General features: G+C 49.5%; 1 protein-coding gene across 1 annotated transcript in view; it reads left to right on the top strand.

The window, feature by feature from the left end:
• The window catches only part of LOC120382987 (zinc finger protein 420-like), a 99,899-nt gene that overhangs the window by 37,210 nt on the left and 42,639 nt on the right, over positions 1 to 20,050 (top strand). Inside the window, exon 5 of the mRNA XM_039500527.1 lies at positions 9,703 to 9,707. Within this exon, the coding sequence (XP_039356461.1) occupies positions 9,703 to 9,707 (5 nt within the window). The remainder of the gene's footprint in view (positions 1 to 9,702; positions 9,708 to 20,050) is intronic.

The raw sequence follows: 20,050 nt of genomic DNA, 5'->3' as shown, positions 1-20,050 counted from the left end.
GCCAGCCCCAGCCCCATGATTCTGGTTCATGCCCTTTCTGACAGCCAGAAGAGTCAAGAACATCTGTGGCCTGCTGCTAACACAGCTGGGGTGGAACATGAGCAAGATGGAGGTGAAGCACATTTGAAAATCTGGCTGTTGGGGACATAGGCTGAGTCATGAGACATTGCTCCATCTCTGAGATCGGGGTCAGTCCCAGAGGATGCAGCTTGCCTTGGGAAGGGGAAGAAAAGAATGAGTTTGTCTCACATGAAAACCTTGGTTATGGGAAGATCAGCACCATTATGTCCCTGAATCTCTCTTGTCCTGTGGGAGGGAACAGTTTCACCCACACAGGATCTATGGATTATAGGGGCTGATCCCCCTGAAATCTGGGAGACCAATGAACAATACTGCATAGAAGCTGACCAAGATGATTCAGACAACCCACAGATTCTAATATCCTATGGGACAGGAATCCTTACCCAGTGAGGCCACAGTCTCATAATTCTCCCACATGATGTCCCTGTACAGGGATCTCTAACCTGAGTCCAGCAGGGCCCATTCCCCCTCAGCAAAATACACAGCCACCTCCTTGAAGCTCACCAGCTCTACTGCAGCCATTTCCTTTCCCTGTCCCCAGGGACAGTCAGATGATCTGGTGCAAAATATGGATGTGATTCTGCCGCCTGTCAGGGTGAGAAGGGCAATTGGCGAAGATTCAGAAGGGGCTTTAGTGCATTTCACACCTCACTTCCCTACAGGTTCTTTTCCTGCAGACAGTCATTCTAGACTCTGTCATCCTAGGGAAATGCTTGACCAAGATATTAAAAACCAACAACCTAAATTAGGTCCCAAATCCATATACTGTTCTCTCAATACCCCTGGTTGAAAACCACTGCACTAAACTAAAGAGCCATTTGGTATCAACTATTTTCTCTCTGTGAACATACTTGTACAGTATAATCAAATCACCTTTCAGCCTTTCAACATTTTTTTAAATAATAAACTAAATTGATGGAGCACTTTAAGTCTTTCACTGTAAGGATTATTCTCCAGACCTCTAAATTCATATTTATGGCTCTTTTCTGCAATCTCTAAAAAAATCTACATCAAAACTGATTTTTATGAGATTAGAGAGAGAAGTGCATCTGATGTATGAAATCCTTCTCTGTCAAATGTAAACATTCTAGTCCATATTGTTAAGAAAATAGAGTTGATTAAAACATTTTTTTAAAATGTTAAAATTGTAACTTACTCTTTTCCCCAGACTCGTCTCAAAACCAGGGTAGGTGGGTTTTTTCCCCCAACTTTCAAAAATAGATTCACCCAAGACAGGAACTGTCACCCTAAAGATGAACATAGGAATAGTCAGACTGTGTCAGACCCAAGGCCCATCTAGTAACACTGAACATGTTGTAAGCATCTGAAAAGGGCCCTTTAGAGACTAAAATTGTGCAGCTGACATTAACTATCACTGTGTGCTCCAGCTGCAATAAAAGGGTAGAATCGAAGGCAGGGGCGGCTCTAGAAAATAGGCTGCCCCAGGCAGCGCGGTGTGCTGCGCCGCTCTTCTCGGGTCCCGGGTCCGTCCCCCCTCTTCCCGCTGGGCTTGAGGCAGGTCCAGTCCACCGGGGACTCGAGCCGGACCTGCCGCAGGCATGATGACGCGAGCTCACAGCGCGCGGAAACAGCGGACCTCCGCGGGCGGGCTGGCGGGGACGGTTCGCGGGCGGCGGCTCCGGCTGCGCTGCGCCTGCCGCGGGAGTCGCGAGGTCTCCGCCGCGCCCGGCGTGGCCTCCCCCAGCCGCGCGGCGCCAGGTCCAGGTCCACCGCCCCCCCCCCCCGCCCCTGATTTGGCCACCCCACCTGGGTTGCCGCTTGCTGGTGCTGGTGCCTAGATCGAAGGAACCCCCCTGACACCATCCCCAGGGCAGCGCATCCCCCCAGCAGCACAGGGACCAGGCAGAGGCAGGAACTGGCTCTTCCTCTCCCTGCTCCTCCCCCGGAAAGTCAATGTGCCCCGGGGTGCTGCAGGGAATGGGGCTGGGCAGGGCTGGGAGCCGGGAACCTCCCTCCCCACTGATCGCTCCTGCTGCCCCTGCCAGGCTCTTCCCCGTCTCCCTCCTGCCCCGTCCCCTCCCCTCCCCTCGGGCTGGGAGACTCAGTCCCTATCCCGGCCTGGGGCGTTCGCTCCCCGGAGCTGGCTCGGCTCCTGCTGGCGCTCAGGGAGGCAGAGCCTGGAGGGGTCAGGGAGGGCAGCTGCTCTGGGACTCGCAGACCCCCCCACCCCGGGAGCAGAGCTGGGGCGAGGAGGGGCCATTGGTGCAGTCACTTTCCTGCCTGGCCCCAGTCCTTTCCCCCAGGTCTCTCCCCTCACCTGCAGGCTCCGGCTCAGGAGCTGGTGTCAGCAGAGCCCGGGGCTGCCCTAGGGGCTGGTTCCAGCCACCGGAGAAAGTCCTGCCCTGATTGGGCACAGAGTGGGAGTTACTGCAAGTCTCTCTCCACACAGACCCCATTGGGGAGCAGCAGTGGCTCAGCCCAGGGCAGGTGTATTGTGAAAAACTGCTCTCTGTCTTAATTTGCTACTGAAGGTGTACTGAGCATTGCTGAAGCCACTGCCCTTCACCCTGCCCTTACTTGGCATCAGATTCTTGACTGTTTGGACACTATTAAATTAGGATTAAATAAAGACTGGGAGTGGATGGGTCATTACACAAAGTAAAACTATTTCCCCGTGTTTATTCCCCCCCACACACACACTGTTCCTCACAACTTCTTGTCAACTGCTGCAAATGGACCATTTTGATTACCACCACAAAAAGTTTTTCTCTCCTGCTGGTAATAGCTCACCTTAACTGATCACTCTCATTAGAGTGTGTATGGTAACACCCATTGTTTCATGTTCTCTGTGGATATATATATCTTCCTACTGTATTTTCCACTGCATGCATCCGATGATGTGGGCTGTAGGCCATGAAAGCTTATGCTCAAATAAATTTGTTAGTCTCTAAGGTGCCACAAGTACTCCTGTTCTCCTTACATATGAGTAACTGCTGCTGATAGCAAATTCCTACAGATAGCAGTTTCTCACACTACACTATTAATAATAGTATCATCACCTGCTTTCCCACAGCTCCAAGTTGCCCCCCCCCAGATACCCCTTCTTTTCAGCTTGAGAAGTCCATGCAGTTCGTAACCCACCTGTCCCTGGGGGCATTTGCTCTCCAGGAGCTGGCTTGGCTACTGCAGGTGCTTAGGGGAGCAGAGCCTGGGGAGGTAAGGGAGGTCAGCAGCTCTGGGACTCGCAGACCCCCAGGAGCAGAGATGGGGTGAGTAGGGGCTGTTTGTGCAGAGTCATTTTCCTGCCCAGCTCTTTCCCCCGGGTCTTTTCCCTCACCTGAAGGCTCCAGCTCAGGAACTGGTGTGGGCAGAGCCCGGGGCTGCCTCAGGGGCTGGTTCCAGCCACTGAAGAAAGTCCTCCCCCTCAGCTGGGCACAAAGGGGAGTTAATGCAGGTCTCTCCCGCACACAGACTCCTCTGGGGAGAAGCAGTGACTCAGCCTGGGCTCCCAGATCACAATAGAGGCAGCAGCCTCTGACCCAGGAAGTTCAGCCCCAGATCTGAGCAGTAACATCTTTGAAGCTGCTCCTCATCTACCTGAAGAATAAGGGAGGTGAATGGCTCAGGGTGGGGATGGCAGCACCAGGGTTTCTCCTTAGGGAAAGGGCTGGTCAGGTGGGCTGAGGGAAATCTGGGCCTGGGCTCCCCTTGGCAGAGGGTTGGAGGAACCCAGGACCCCTGTGCTAGGCACACTATAATCTAAACTGTAAATGGCCCATACATAGCGTAGGGAGGAGACAGGCTTGGGAAATGCCTGTCAAAGTGAAAATGGCTCCCAATGGTGTTTGTGCCAAGGATGATAACACGGAAGGGCAGCGATGACCAAGGAGAGAATCTACAGTGTTGAAGACAAAGCTGCCTACATCACAGGAAGCGACTGCCCCGCCCGGAGTCAGGGAAGCACCAGCACTGCTGCAGGGGACAAGAGGAAACTGAAAAGGATGCCAAGGCCATGGCTGGCGACGAGCTCCCATGTGTGGTGAACAGGGTGAGCACAACCTGGGCTGTATGCACAGGAGGACAGGGAGCAGAAGCAGGAGCAGCGCAATGATGTCACCTCTACATATGGCTCTGGTGAGACTGGCGCTGGCTCACAGGTCCAGTTCTGGGCTCTGCCCTGCAAAAAGGACATGGAGACACTGGAGGGGCTCAGAGAAGAGGACTTCAATTTGAGGACTTCAATAACTCGGACATAGGTTAGGGGTTTGTTATAGAAGTGGATGGGTGAGATTCTGTGGCCTGCATTGTGCAGGAGGTCAGACTAGATGATCATAATAGTCCCTTCTGACCTTAAAGTCTATGAGTCTATGAGTCTATGAGAGGAGCTCCAAAGATGAGCCAAGAAAGACCTGAAAAACCTGCCTCTTTGCCTATGGAGCTACATCTAGTTAGCCTAGCCAGAGATGGCTGAGAGGGGCTTGATATGTCTCCAAGTACCGGATGTGGGGAAGATTTGATACTAGAGCTTCTTAGTCTAGCAGACCAAAGGGCAGAGGGTCCTGGGTCCTGCAGAGCATTGCCCAGCCCTGTGGCTGCCAGGCAGAGTCACTGGGGGCATCCTGGAGGTTGGCACAGAAAATCCCCCTGTCCATCCCGCTAGTCCCACAGCCAGAGGGTGATTTCTCTCCCCTCTCCCTGCAGGACTCCTGAGTTAGATCCTGGTTGTTGGATCCCCAGCTGGCAGGAGTTTCACATCTGTCTCTCCCAGCACCATACCCAGCCTGGAGAATGCAAAACCAAGGGCTGGTCCTTTCCTCTCACCCTCTGCTCCCTGTGCTCTGCCCTGCTCCAGCCTGCGCTGCTCCTGCCTGGGGACCAGTCCCTGTCGCTCAGTCCCAGCAGAGCCCTGGGGCCAGGGCCTTTTTGCCGCACCAAGTGGCGAAGGAAAAAAAAGAAAAGAAAAACCCAATTGAGCTGCTGCCGAAGTGCTGCCAAAGAGGAAGAGAGGGAGTGAAGGACCCCCCACTGAATTGCCGCCGCAGACCCGGACGTGCCGCGCAACAACGGACAGAGTGCCGGCCCTTTCCATGGGCCACCCCAGGCACTTGCTTCCTTCACTGGTGCCTGGAGCCAGCCCTGCCTGGGGCAACCCCTCCTGCGTTAACCCTTTCCGTGCCAAGCCCAGCCCCACATTCCTTCTCGCTGACTCCGCTGTCATCAGGGATCTTTGAGACCCTCTCAGTGGTGCAAGTAGAAATAATTTCTTGCCAGTACTGCACTCATGGGAGAGACAGAAGGGGGAACACATGACCTCCCCATGTGACCCTCCATGGGACTCCTCTCCACCCTGCCCCCAGCCCAGGGCCCCCACAACCTCCCCATCCCTTCCAACATCCCCATTTGTATATACAAACGTCAACATGCTTAACTACTCACTTCCCTCCCACATATGTAGTATTCAGTCTGTTTATATGGAATATGGGAGTGGGGTGAGGAGCCATTTCAGCATATGTATGATTTAATAAAAGACAATTTTTAAGTAGAACTGTCCCCTAAACTGCTTTATGGTATTGTACCCAAACATTGCATTTCAATTGGGGATTCAACTTCCTTTATAGGAACAGACTCCTGAAACTCTTAACAGTCCACAAAAGTGGTCCATAGTCATGGAAATAGTCCCATTGTCTTCAATGGGATCGATCAAATGATTAAGGGTTTACAGGATTAGGTTCCAAGTTTGTAAATTGTTTTAGATGAAACTGACAATGCCTGAGCTGCCAGATCAGAAGGAGCTTCATTCAAATAAAGGTGGGCAGATGTGTGATAAGTCTCGAGCAGGGCCCCCAGCCCTGAAAATTCCTGACACCACGAAATAATATAACTCACCACCCATGGGGGGCAGGGCCCTGCTGACTGAGAGATGGCACACAGCGGGGGCTGCGCTGATGGACCAGCAGCCAGAGCAGCCAGCCCCATCTGCTGCATCTTGGCCACACCACCAGCCTTGCACACCCACTCCCATCACTGGCCACTGGACCCCCCCCACTCACTTCTAGTGGGTGGGCGACTGGTGAGTTGGGATCTGGCCAGTAGCAGGACCCCTCAGTACTGATGTGGGGGACACAGAAAATACAGGACAGTTTGCCCATTTTTAGGAAAAAGTTGGGACACCGGCAGAGGGGCTTAAATACAAGACTGTCCCTTTAAAAATGGGACATCTGGTCACCCTACCCAGGTCCCAGCTGAGTGGTCTAACCATTGCTAAAAAAGTTACAAGGTGAACTTCACCTTTGCCTCCTTCTTTTCCATTGGTGACTGTGTGGAGTGAGGAGGCTCCAAACTCATTCTCACAAGGAACAGCTGAGGCACCAGAGCCACTGGGTTCCTGACTCTTTATCACAAATTACCCTTGCAGAGGCTCTGACTTTCCAATGTTCCAGGGGGTGATTGACCTCCTGACTCCGTCCCAGATCCCACCCCTACTCCACCCCTTCCCCCAAAGCCGCACGGACCTGCCTCTTCCTGCCCCCACTCCATCCCTGCCCCATCTCTTCCCACCCCCTCCCCCGAGTGCACTGCATCCTCGCTCCTCCCCCTAGAGCCGCTTGCATGCTGCAAAACAGCTGATGGGTGGGAGGTGGAGGCGCTGCTCAGTGAAGCCTGTCTGTGGGCGGGAGGCACCAGGGGGAAGGAGGAAGCTGATGGGGTGCTGCCGGTGGGTGCATTTCTTCCCCATAGGTGCTCCAGCCCCAGGGCGCCCATGGAGTCAGCACCTATGGCCCCCTGCACAGTGCGCTAGCTGTTGTGGATCCATTCTTAGGTGCCTTCCTCTCCCGGTTCATTGCACAGCAAGCCTGAGCATCACAACGCCTCCGGCCCTTGGTGGGACCAGGTCTGGGTCCTTTAGCCCAGAATGTCACCACCTCTTCAGGTTGATGGCTCTTCTCCAAAATCAGAAAAGTTTGCACCTCCCCCTTATCTGTACAACACAAAGAGAAGTGTTAACAGTGACACACCTGTGCAGCGCGTCGGTGTGTGCATTGGGACGGGAGAGGCTGGCAGAGACGACTTGGCCATGGAGGGTCAGGGTGTGCGGGGAGGGGGAGATTTTTTTTGCTGCAGATTGTAACAACATTACAACACCTCCCAGCACCGCAAGTGCCTTCCCTGACCCCCTGCCAGTCACGCTGTGCAGCGGCTGAGCAGCTCAGCTTTAGCCCGAGCAGGAGACGAGGGTGTTTTAAAAGGCAGGAATTCCGGCTCAGCCCCTGCTGGGGACCCAGCTAGAAAGACTCTCCCCACCCCCAGCTGCTTCTGCCTTGGCCCCTGATCAGCACAGCTGCCGTGGGCGTACAGCTGGCAGCAGCCTGGGGCCTCGGGGCCACGCCAGCTCGCCTCTCTCTGCCACACGCCTGGCACTCGGCTTGGCGGGGCCGAGCTGGGGTTTCCACCCAAGGAGAGCAGCTCAGTGACCAGCTCCGCAGCGGTGAGGCAGGGGAACAGCGAGGGGAGAGGCGGGGAGAAGGGTTGGTAAGGGGCAGGGCTACTCTGTTCCCACTCCGGGCTGATCTGGGGGCTGGGCACGGGGGTTTCCCGGGAGGGAGCTGCAGGCGCTAGAGCGAGATTCTGGTTATTGCTACGGGTGGGGAGCTCCGGGGCTGAAGTTCCTGGCTCAGCGGCTGCTGCTGCTTCTTCCATTGTGACCCGGAGCCCGGGCTAAGCCGCTACTGCTCCCCAGTGGGGTTTGTGACCTGCATTAACCCCCCTCTGTGATCAGCCGGGCGGGGGCAACTTTCTCCGGTGGCTGGAACCAGCCCCGGGCTCTGCCGACACCAGCCCCTGAGCCGGAGCCTGCAGGTGAGGGGCGAGACCCGGGGGAAGGGCTGGGGCCTGTAGTGTGAAAAACGCGATTTGCTAGCAGCAGCAATTACTGATATGCGAGGTTATTTGCAGAAGCTAGTCCTGGTTTGGTCCCGCTCCCCTTTCCTATCTTCTGGTCCAGGGGTAGCAAATTGTAACTCACGGGGGTACCTCTGTCAGAAGTTGCTACCGCTCAGGTTGTAGGACTCTGTGAGTTGCCTTTGGCCATCAGTGGCTACACTAACGTTCTTTTCTATGCAACAACGGGTGTCTGATGAAAAAACTTGGCAGTGATGTGGGATGGAAGCATAAAGCCTTCAGCTTCCAGACAGCCCTGCCTGGTGTACAGATGTATCAATTACCTCTTAATAGAGTGAGGTCATTTACACATCATTTATTATGCAGTTTATACATATTTTTGAGTATTTATTATTAAAATATAAATTAAATGTCACAATGACATACATCTGCACAATGGTAACAAAGGTAAATGATGAAGTGCTAAGAGTAATGAAAATAACATTTTAAAAGTAATCAATTTAAAGGAGCCAAAGTATATTTAAAATGGATTACAAGGAGGGGAGCTCAATTCAAGGAATACCAGCAGCAGACAAGAAAAATCTGTGAACTGCTCAGAGACTTTATGTGGTCATATAAACTGATAAGGGATTCTTTGTTTCTGAGGGAGTGCATATGTAAAATATTTCATTGAATCAAGTCTCATGTAGCACCTCAGCTAGCAAGGAGCTGAGGTGACTAGGCATTGGGATGCCTGTACGTTTAAGAACCCAGCTCTGGGAAGCCCATGCTGAAATGCACTGTGGGGGAGGGATCAGAAAACTTCTCTGTGTGCTCCCACCCTATTTTTGCAAATACTGGTGTCTCAGTCCACCTGGCTAACTCTTAGCCCCCCACCCCCCCGCCTCTGCTGGGGTTTTGCCCTCAGTCACCCTCTGGCAGTGCCTCACCCCTGGGCTTAACTCCAGCTCCTCCCCCCAATTCCTAATTTTGCCCCTCAGCCCCATCCCAACCCTGCCTCCAGCTGCTTGAGCCCCCCCGGCCAGTGAATTTCTGCCCTTTGCTCAGATCCTGGCCCCCTCTCCTCTGATTTCCTCCTTTTAACTCCTGTAAAAAGCAGTCCACAGAATCTGATGCCAAGTAAGGGCATGGTGAAGGGGCAGTGACTTCAGCAGATGTTACTGAGCATGCTCAGTACACCCTAACTAGCAAATTAAGTCAGATAGCAGTTTTTCACATAACACCTGTCAGGAAAGTTATGCTGCAGAAACAGCCCCTCCTTGCCCCATCTCTGCTCCCGGGGGTCTGTGAATCACAGTGCTGCTGCCCTCCCTGACACTCCCCCTCCCTCCCCTGAATGTCAGCTCCGGGAGAGCGAACACCCTGCAACTGGGCCAGGGACTGAGTCTCCCAGCCCAACGGGAGGGGAGAGGGTCAGGAGGGACACAGGGAGAAACTGGAAGGGAAGCAGGAACCAAAAGTGGGGAGGGAAGTTCCCGGATCCCAGCCCTGCCCAGCTCCATTCACTGCAGCACCCCGGGGCAGATTGACTTTTCTGGGGAGAACGTGGAGAGTAGGAAAAGGAAATGCCACTTCCTACCTCTGCCTGGTCCCACACTGCTGGGGGGGATGCGCTTCCCAGGGAAGATTCCCCAATATGGCTCCTTTTATCCTGCTCTTTTGTGACCGCTGGAGCACACAGTGATGATTAGTGTTGGGTGCACAATTTTAGTCTAAAGGAACCTTTTCAGATGCTTATAATACACTGATAAGAATGGTCAGACTGGGTCAGACCAATGGTCCATCTAGACCACTATCCTGTCTTCCAACCATGGCCAATGACAGGTGCTCCAGAGGGAATGAACACAACAGGCAATCATCAAGTAATCCATCCTGTCACCAATTCTCAGCTTCTGGCAAACAGAGGCTAGGGACACCATCGCTGCCCAGGCAGGCTAATAAGCCATTGATTGACCTATCCTTCATGAACTTATCTAGTTCTTTTTTGAACCCTGTTACAGCCTTAGCCTTCACAACATCCTCTGGCAATGAGTTCCAGAGGTTGACTGTGTGTTGTGTGAAGAAGTACTTCCTTTTGTTTATTTTAAACCTGCTACCTATTAATTTCATATGCTGACCCTAGTTGTTCTGATATGAGGAGTAAATAATGCTTTCGTATTTACTTTCCCCCACCAGTCATGATGGATTATCATATCCCTCCTTAGTCGTCTTTTTTCCAAGCTGAAAAATCCAAGTGTTATTAATCTCTTGTCACATGGAAGCTGTTCCATACACCTAATCATTTTTGTTGCCCTTTCTGTACCTTTTCCAATTCCAATATATATAATTTTTGTGACAGGGTGACCATTTCTGCACACACTATTCAATATGTGTACAATATATTTTCTGTCTTATTAGCTATCCCTTTTCTAAGGATTCCCAACATTCTGTTAGCTTTTTTGACTGCCACTGAGTGGATATTTTCAGGGAACTATCCATGATTACTCTAAGATCTTTTTCTTGAGTGGTAATAGCTAATTTAGACCCCATCATTTTTTACTATATGCATTTTGGGACTCACGCACTCTGGCAAGTCCTATGTTCATCTTTAGGGATGAAATTCTCTGTCCAGGGGTGAATATTTTAGAACGTTAGAGGGAAATACAAATAGTCTGCTTCTGAGAAGGGGCCAGAGAAAAAAGATGCACTTAGTAGGGGTTGGTGGTCGGGGAAGGGGGCAGAAATATATTTCTAATTAAAAAAAAATCTCTTTTCTAGCAATTTTAGTGCCTTTTGGCTATAGATTTGACACAATTCCTAAACTAGACAGGCTGCTCTCTGTTGTCTGGTGAATATCTCTGTCAAAATGTGTCTATACAGACTGAGCTGTTTGTATTCAATAAAATGTGGTTACTAATTTAAGATCCAATCCCAAAGATTGTTACGTACATTCTTGTCTTTGAGAATCTGATTATTCCCATTGACTTCATTTAATAACTGTTACTGTGAGGGTTTAAAATGGTGTCAGTGTTTTTAGCCCATGTAGGAGCTCCTGGGTCTCTGCTGTAATTAGGTGACTATGGCCAGGATATTAGATGCTGGAGCAGAACGTTCATTTTCTCAGCCCATACACAAGCAGCTGAGTTAAAAGGGCTGCTCATCAGCAGTGTTGGGCTGTCAGAACTGAACCCCAATGTGGCAGGCTCAGCACTTACAAAAATCAGGCCACTTATTGAGAGAACTGGATGTGGATTTAAGAGCCGAAATGTAGGTTGCTTTTTCAAAAATCTTGACTCAACCATTTCCCTAGTACAGCAGAGTCTACATTTGTCTGCAGAGAAAGAATCTGGGATGGATAGAGGATTTAAATGGATTAAAGCCCCTTCTGAAACCTCTCCAGGCTGCAGAATCACATCCAAGATTCACTCGAGATCGTCCCATCCTCCCAGGTGACGGAGAAGGGAAATGACTGCAGCTGAGCTGGTGACCTTCGAGGAGGTGGCTGTGTATTTCACTGAGGAAGAATGGGCCCTGCTGGACCCAGGTCAGAGAGCTCTGTACAGGGATGTCATGCAGGAGAATTATGAAACTGTGACCTCGCTGGGTAAGGATTCCTGTCCCCTCCGGTTTTAGAAGTTGGGGGCAGAGGCAGGTTTCTGAAGCATCTGCATCAGATTCTGTACAGGGATAGTCACTGGTCCCCTGTATTCAAGAGGGATCAGGCCATGTAATCTGCAGTTCCAGTGTATAAGAGACAGTCCCCCAGTGCATCATATCCCACAGGACAGGAGATTCAGGCATGTAATGATGGTGCGGGTCTCCCCCTAATCAAGGCTCTCAAGTGGGAGAAAAAAAAAGAACAGGAGTACTTGTGGCACTTTAGAGACTAACAAATTTATTTCAGCATGAGCTTTTGTGGGCTACAGCTCACTTCTTCGGATGCATAGAAGTGAACACACCTACAGGAGATATTTATACATACAGAGAACATGAAAAGGTGGAAGTATGCATGCCAATTGGAAGAGTCTAATGTCAGCAGGAGAAAAAAAACCTTTTGAAGTGATAATTGAGATGACCAATAGAAGGTGTGAGGAGAACTTAACATAGGGAAATAGATTCAATTAGTATAATGACCCAACCATTCCCAGTCTCTGTTTAAACCTAAGTTAATTCTGGACTTTAGCAAAGCTTTTGATACAGTCTCCCACAGTATTCTTGCCAGCAAGTTAAAGAAGTATGGGCTGGATGAATGGACAGTAAGGTGGATAGAAAACTGGCTAGATGGTCGGGCTCAACGGGTAGTGATCAATGGTTCCATGTCTAGTTGGCAGCCAGTATCAAGTGGAGTGCCCCAAGGGTCGGTGCTGGGGCCGGTTTTATTCAATATCTTCATTAACGATCTGGAGGATGGTGTGGACTGCACCCTTAGCAAGTTTGCAGATGACACTAAACTGGGAGGAGTGGTTGATACGCTGGAGGGTAGGGATAGGATACAGAGGGACCTAGACAAATTAGAGGATTGGGCCAAAAGAAATATGATGAGGTTCAACAAGGACAAGTGCAGAGTTCTGCACTTAGGACGGAAGAATCCCATGCACTGCTACAGACTAGGGACCGAATGGCTGGGCAGCAGTTCTGCAGAAAAGGACCTAGGGGTTACGGTGGACGAAAAGCTGAATATGAATCAACAGTGTGCCCTTGTTGCCAAGAAGGCTAATGGCATTTTGGGTTGTATTAGTAGGGGCATTTCCAGCAGATCGAGGGATGTGATCATTCCCCTCTACTCAGCACTGGTGAGGCCTCATTTGGAGTACTGTGTCCAGTTTTGGGCCCCACACTACAAGAAGGACATGGACAAATTGGAGAGAGTCCAGCGGAGGGCAACAAAAATGATTAGGGGGCTGGAGCACATGACTTATGAGGAGAGGCTGAGGGAACTGGGATTATTTAGTCTGCAGAAGAGAAGAATGAGGGGGGATTTGATAGCTGCTTTCAACTACCTGAAAGGGGGTTCCAAAGAGGATGGATCTAGACTGTTCTCAGTGGTAGAAGATGACAGAACAAGGAGTAATGGTCTCAAGTTGCAGAGGGGGAGGTTTAGGTTGGATATTAGGAAAAACTTTTTCACTAGTAGGGTGGTGAAGAACTGGAATGGGTTACTTAGGGAGGTAGTGGAATCTCCTTCCTTAGAGGTTTTTAAGGTCAGGCTTGACAAAGCCCTGGCTGAGATGATTTAGTTGGGTTTGGTCCTGCTTTGAGCAGGGGGTTGGACTAGATGACCTCCTGAGGTCCCTTCCAACCCTGAGATTCTATGATTCTATGATTAATTGTATCTAATTTGCATATTAATGCAGCAAAAAAACTTCAAAAACAGACTCCAAAGAGAGACTGCTGAACTCAAATTAATATGCAAATTATGCCACAGATCCCTAAATGGCCCCCTCAAGGATTGAGCTCACAACCATGGGTTTAGCAGGCCAATGCTCAAATCACTGAGCTATCCCTCCCCCACAGGTCCAGTTGCCATTAGTTCTTCTAGGGCCATCCCTTGTATTAATGTGCTGAACTCTTGGGAAGTGGGTGTTGTCTGAAGAAATGGATCTTTAATGTCCCACAGCTGGGCAGATGGTTACCGGTAGCAGCGAAAATTTGGATACAATTTGCTCAATGCAAAGCAATTGATCTGCGAGAATCACAAAAGCATATGTCTTCCTAGTAAGCCTCCATTCCCCAAGCATAATCTTCAGTAACTCTATTGGCCTGTTACAGTATCCTTATTAGCAAGTAAAGTGGGTACACCAATCAAAGAAAATCTTTTAAGCCCCAGTTGTTGGCACTGCTAGGCGTTGGGGAGATCAGATGTCTAACGGAGCAGGGTTTTAGCTACCTTGACACCCGCTGTCTCCTCTAGGTGCTCAGGTGTTCAGAGAAGTCCTCTTTCTTAGGTCAGGAGTCATCTTTTTCTCTCTTCTCTCCCTCCTCTTCGAATCAGGGGCGGCTCTAGACCCTAGCTAAGCAAGCAGCTGCTTGGGGCAGCCCATTTGCAGGGGCGGCAGCTAGCAGGGATCGAGCCTGGGAGCTGAGAACCAACAGGGCCCTGGGAGCTGTAGTTCCTTGGTTAGCTCCCTGCCTATAGAACCAGCCTTGGAGCAGGGAAAGAACTACATTTCCCAGCATTCTCTTGGCCACTACCAACAGGAAAGTGGGGGAGGGAGTATGGTAGCTGAAACCTCATGCTGCAGCTTGAGCTCACTGCTAGAGCTGGGTGGCACTGTGAATGGGGAACAAGTGTGCCCAAGGAGTAGAAGTCTTTGGCCCAGATAGCCCCTTCAGAAGACATCTCCAGACTGGCTTAGGGATACTGGTGTGACCTCCCCTTGCAGCCCCCAAAGAAGGAATTGGGTGGACTAAATGGACAGTGCCCCTCTCTATCTGAAGCCTAGCAAGGGAGGTACGTGGATCCCACTAGAATTTAAAATGAAAAGTAAGGGAGGGGAGGCTCTGCTGGACTTGGGCAGCTTTAGATACAGTACCAGGCAGGTAGGAGGATTTCCACTTCTGAGCCATGGAAGCAGAAATTGACTTTTCCTTTCCAGATTTAGCTAATATTCAGAAAGGGAATCTAGCACCTGCCTTCCAGATTTGAACACCTCAAAATTCAGGAGTGCTCAAGCTCAATTTGGGCAGCTGTTACTTCATTTCTCCCAAATCAAATATACTGATCCACTGTAATTTGCTGTAGAAAAAGTAGGATAAAATTGAGCAAGAAATGCTTCTCAGTGGTTTTTAGGGATGGAATTGCTATTTTCAACAGCCATTGCTTTTTGTTGTTGTTGTTTGTTTAAAAGGAAGACAGTGATATTGCATTGGCAAATTCCCCATAGAAACAAAGAGTGGAACAAAAGAATAATAAAAGCACCTTGACTTTTCCTCATTTATGGAGGACAGTCTTATAATATGCATCCAGATATCCTCCAATCACACAAGCTGAAAATTGTTTCACTTTACTGCAGTTCTGTAACCATATGGGAACCAATCCTGTCTGTGTTCTGTGCACATCCAAAATTCCTGCTGAATGACCTGCCCTGGGAGCAGGTCACCAGTGACCCAGGGCTGGAGCAGAAGGAGGGTGCAGGTGGGGGAGGAGGGGGGGAGAAGAGCCCAGGGCTGGGGCAGCAGGGGGTGCGGGTGGAGGGGGCCGCGCCCAGGGCTGGGGCAGCAGGGGGTGCAGGTGGAAGGGGCAGAGCCCAGGGCTGGGGCAGCAGGGGGCGTGGGGGGGCACTGGTGGAGGGGAAGGGGGTGCCCAGATCTGGTGCAGCATGGGGTGTGTGTGAGGCTGGGGTGCGGGTGGGGGGAGGAGAGCCCAGGGCTGGGGCAGCAGGGGGATGCAGCTGGGGGAGGCCAGGGCTGGGGTGGAGGCAGCCAAATTTTATTTTTCTTGGGGCGGCAAAAAACCTAGAGCCGGCCCTGCTTCGAATTATGTCTTTCTTTTTTAGCCCTTATATCTTTCTTGCACAGAAGTGTCATATGTTCCACAATTATGTCTAAGTGGCATTCTATAACTCATTTTCCTATGATAGTTTTGTGAAGGACAACTGAGAACAGGCCACTGTCTGAGGTTGACACCACTGGTAATTATTAACTTCTCACTGGGACACATCCATGTTTCAGGGCACATACACCTAGGTCATGTCATTCTCTGTGTACTCTCTCTATATGAACTTTACATGATTTGACCAAAGGCCGCCACCAGTTTACCCCGAGACCCCAGTGATAGTCACAATTCAGCAATTTTCCGAGCCTGATGCTAACAGAACTCTGCTCCCAGAATCCTCTAGCAGATACCAGTTCAGGTTACCAATCTTGTGTAAGCACCACCTCAACAGTCCCCCCCACTTGATAACCAATTATTAAAAGTCATTGCGATATTGCACCAGTTAATTACTTACATTGAGGCTATATGCTTTCTCTGTGCTGCATCCTCATAGCTTGCACTTTCATTTGTTATTAGGTTAATTTTAAAAGGTCTTTGCCACCTTCACCAGCATCATTGGCACATCAGTTTTAAAATCTAAAAGCATACTGATAATACTTTGATTCCTCCTAGAATTCAAATTAAAATTGTCCATTTATTATTATTCCATTTAGGAACTTAAAATACAATATTATACCACATAAAATCTCATGTATGTGTATTTTTTACATTTGCCTTAATGATGTTATACTTATGGGCAAGTGCTTCTTTTACATTTATTACAAGGTCTGTGTTTTGTTTTGTTTTATTTTATTTAGTGTATTTGCCTATGTTTGAAGTTCCATGTTTTATTCAATATCATTTCACCCTGTAAATTTATAATGATCTCTGTTTCATTCTCCATTCCAATTTTTTTGCCATTCCATATTTCCCTTTCCCTTTTTTAATTAAAGTTTCCTATTCCCCAGCCCCCCAAATACTTTTCCATCCTTCTCTGGGAATTCACCATAGCCCATTTCTTTTTGGTACTGTTTTATAGTTCCCTATTTTATTTTTCCAGGCACTTGCATGTATTATCGGATAGATTTCTTGTACCTTTCTGTTAGCTACACCAGAAAGGACAAGGGTGCACTGGCCTATGGTACATGTATGCACTTGCACCTTCCACATTTCTTGGAGTGATTGATTAATATAGAAATAATAACTCAATGCCCAATCAAATGTCCTCAGCCAATTACCTCTCTGACTTTTTTTCAAAATGTCTTTTTACTGTTTTTCCAAGGTTTCCTGAGCTTTCATACACACCTCTCCCCAGGACAATTCTGTGCAAATGTTTTTTATTTCTTTAACAATTTTCAAAATACCTTTTTTCAATAGTGTACTCAATTCCATCACAGAATGTCTCATTTCTTGATCCTTTATTTTCCTTTGCTCCCCAGTATGTGCTGATTGTGACAGTTGTTCCAGAGTTTCTCACTTTTGTCTTGGAGAGACTCCATGTCAATTTGTCACCCCTGAAATGCACAAACACCTTTTGTTACGTGGGTCATGTTTCCATTTAACTATTAAAGTTTGTTTCTTTGAGGATCCTTGCCATCCTTTTGCCAGCATTTTAGAGAGGAATTAATGCTACTTGAGCAAGCACTATTGAGTAAACAACCTTAATGTGCCTTTCATACAGCAGTTTTGCAGGGGCTGGCTCAAAGTCCTTTCCCATGGCAAAGTTTACTTCGGCTGGGACTTTGATCAAATCTGTACCATTACCTAATTTAATGCTGTAATTTAGACTCTCTAAAGGCTCTTTCAGAAGTTCCTCCTCCCTAGGAGAATTAACCCTGGAGGCTACTTTCATGTTCCAGGATTTCACTTCTACTTTCCTTTTATTTCTTCGGTCTTTTAAGGGTTTAAACAGAGTAATTGAGTACTCCCATTGGTAGGTTCATTTTCCTATACTGATATGTCACATCTAGTTCAATAACTACCCGTTTACATTTTTCAAAACATTTTCAATTAAGCTGAAGACCATTTCTGCAGTGAGCTCTTCCTGGCCAATGGAAAGTCCAGCGGTTGGAATCCCTATCCCACAACACAGTAACATTCAATACCCAAATATTTTTTTGTTCCTTGATTACTTTTCCCCTAGAGGTGGTTAGCGTACTTTACTTAACTCCTTTTCCCACAATCTTATCCAACAGGTATCAGTGCCTCCAACCCACAAGGTAAGCTTGGTTTGTGCCCCTAATAAGGGTGCCCATTGTATTAAAATCTGAGTAACTTCACAATTTTCTGACTCATCCACTGGGTGGGGTCCTGCAGCACAGACAGGTCCCACAACCAGTGGTCCAGAAACCACATAAGTGTGCCCACAAGCAGCAAAATGAAGCAGATTTCACAGCATACTTCTTGCTTACATAAATTCATAGGTTAATCTGCAAAACCATGAGCAAACAAAAACACACAATTTCTAACTGGGCTTTATAGGTTAGTACACACTGCACAATTTATTAGCCACCTGGAAGGCCACCCACAACTATCTGAGTCCGTTATTGGGACATCAAGCTGTAAAGGCCCATCATCAGGTTTTCTGTACTTGTTTCCTTGGCCTTAACAATTTTAGCTCCTGGTTGCGGCATCAACTGTGATTTAGTCCTTGCCATTAAATTTCCTAAAGCAACTATCAAAGTCCCCAAGGTCTGCCCATCTGAAAGGGCAATGTCTGGCCCCTTTCCTGAAGTTTTGGCCATACCTGTGCTTGCAATGATCCCCCCACTAGACACTTCACATTTTTTACCATACCATCCTCAGCCTTGTTCTGTTTAATTGAAAATGCTATGCCCTATTCCAGCATGGTTGGGACTTCTAATTAGGTCAGCACCCACCTCTCGTGAGTGCCCTCTCTAGCTGGGTGTGTCTGTGTTCTTTAAACCAGTCCAGCCCTAGTATGGGGCTGCATCCACAAGACTTCCTCCCTGGAGACACTATCTTCCTACAGCCTTCCCTGGGCTCAGTCCCTGCAGCCAGACAGGAGCTCCTTCATTACTCTCCTGGTCCCTGGTAGCAAACTGTCTTTGGCTCAGTCCTAGCGGCCAACAAGAAGTCTCTCGCTCCCCTGGTCCTGCCCCCACTTAGCTGTCCATTGTGCTGCAGTTCCCTCAGCCCGCCAGGTATGCAGTCCTTTCTCCTCCAGCTTCCAGGAGCAACCAACTACTGTTCTGTTTTTCAGCTCCTTTTATATGGCCCTCCTGGGCCCAGATTGGCTGCTTCCCCTGCAGTCACTCTAGCCTGCTTGGAGGATCTCTCCACTGCTCCTCAGGGCAGTCCAGAGGATTCCGGGGCCCCGGGGTCTTCGGTGGCGGGGGGGCCCCCACTTCGGCGGTAAGTCGGCGGCGGGGGGGTCCTTCCGTTCTGGGACCCGCCGCCAAAGTGCCCCAAACAAAGACCCGCGGTGGGGACCCCCCGTCGCCGAATTACCGCCGAAGCGGGACCCGCCGCCAAAGTGCAGCCCCCACCGCGGGTCTTCGGGGCACTTCGGCGGCACGTCCCGGAACAGAAGGGCCCCCCGCCGCCGAATTTCAGAAACTGGCCCGGGACTCAGGAGATCCCTGGTTGTGCCACAGACTCCCTATTGGGGTTTCAAAGGGTCCTGAGGTAGGTGACTTGCACACCTCTCCCCTTATGATGTTTGAAAGTCCCAGCTGTGATCTCCTCGGGTCTCAGTTTCCCCTCTGCGAAATGAAGATAATGATCCACCCTTTGTCTGGCTCATCTATTGACAGGGAAAGCCCTTTGGGGGCAGGGCCTGTCTCTCTCTAGATTCACAGAGGAACTTAGAGAGGACTTTAGTTGTGGTGACAGTGGTCCCAGGCCTAGTTGCTGGGACTCACAAAGCCTGTGTTATGTATCTGTGCTCCCTATACAGTGAGTGAGGAGAGATGGTGCCTCTGGATGCGATTCACAACCAGGGCTGGATTAACCTTAGTGGGCCTGGCATCAAACATCAGCTAGGAGGATGGGATTCCCCCACACTAGAGTGGAAGTTCAGCTGTAGGCACCAATGTGGGAGGGGAGCTCAGAGTACACTGACCAGCCTGGGCCCTGCAGGACAGTGAGACAGCAGAACGCCCATCAGCTGCTCCTGGCCCTTGCATCACGCTGGGGCTTAGATGTTTGGATGCCTGGTGAGAATATGCAATGTGCTTGCTCGGAAGCAAAGACATAGACATAGAGGGAAATTTCACTGCAAAAATTTAGGCACCAAGCAAGCTCAGGGGTCTGCATGGTTTGGTGGCAGCTAAGCGGGGTTTGGGTTTGTGACTCCTAGCGCTCAGTCCCTGTGGTAATGGTACGGGGACTGGCAGATAAATACCACTGACAGCACAAAGGGGCCTTATTTCAGTTGAAAAAACAGGAGTACTTGTGGCACCTTAAAGACTAACAAATTTATTTAAGCATGAGCTTTCGTGAGCTACAGCTCACTTCTTCGGATGCATAGAATGGAACACACAGACAGGGGATATTTATACATACAGAGAACATGAAAAGGTGGAAGTATGCATACCAACAGGCAGAGTCTAATCAATTGAGATGAGCTATCGTTAGCAGGAGGAAAAAAACTTTTTGAAGTGATAATTAAGATGGCCCATAGAAGGTGTGAGG

The sequence above is a fragment of the Mauremys reevesii genome, linkage group 15 (assembly GCF_016161935.1).
Source record: "Mauremys reevesii isolate NIE-2019 linkage group 15, ASM1616193v1, whole genome shotgun sequence".
NCBI classification, from domain to species: Eukaryota; Metazoa; Chordata; order Testudines; family Geoemydidae; genus Mauremys; species Mauremys reevesii.
This window is presented reverse-complemented; position numbering and strand designations above follow the sequence as displayed.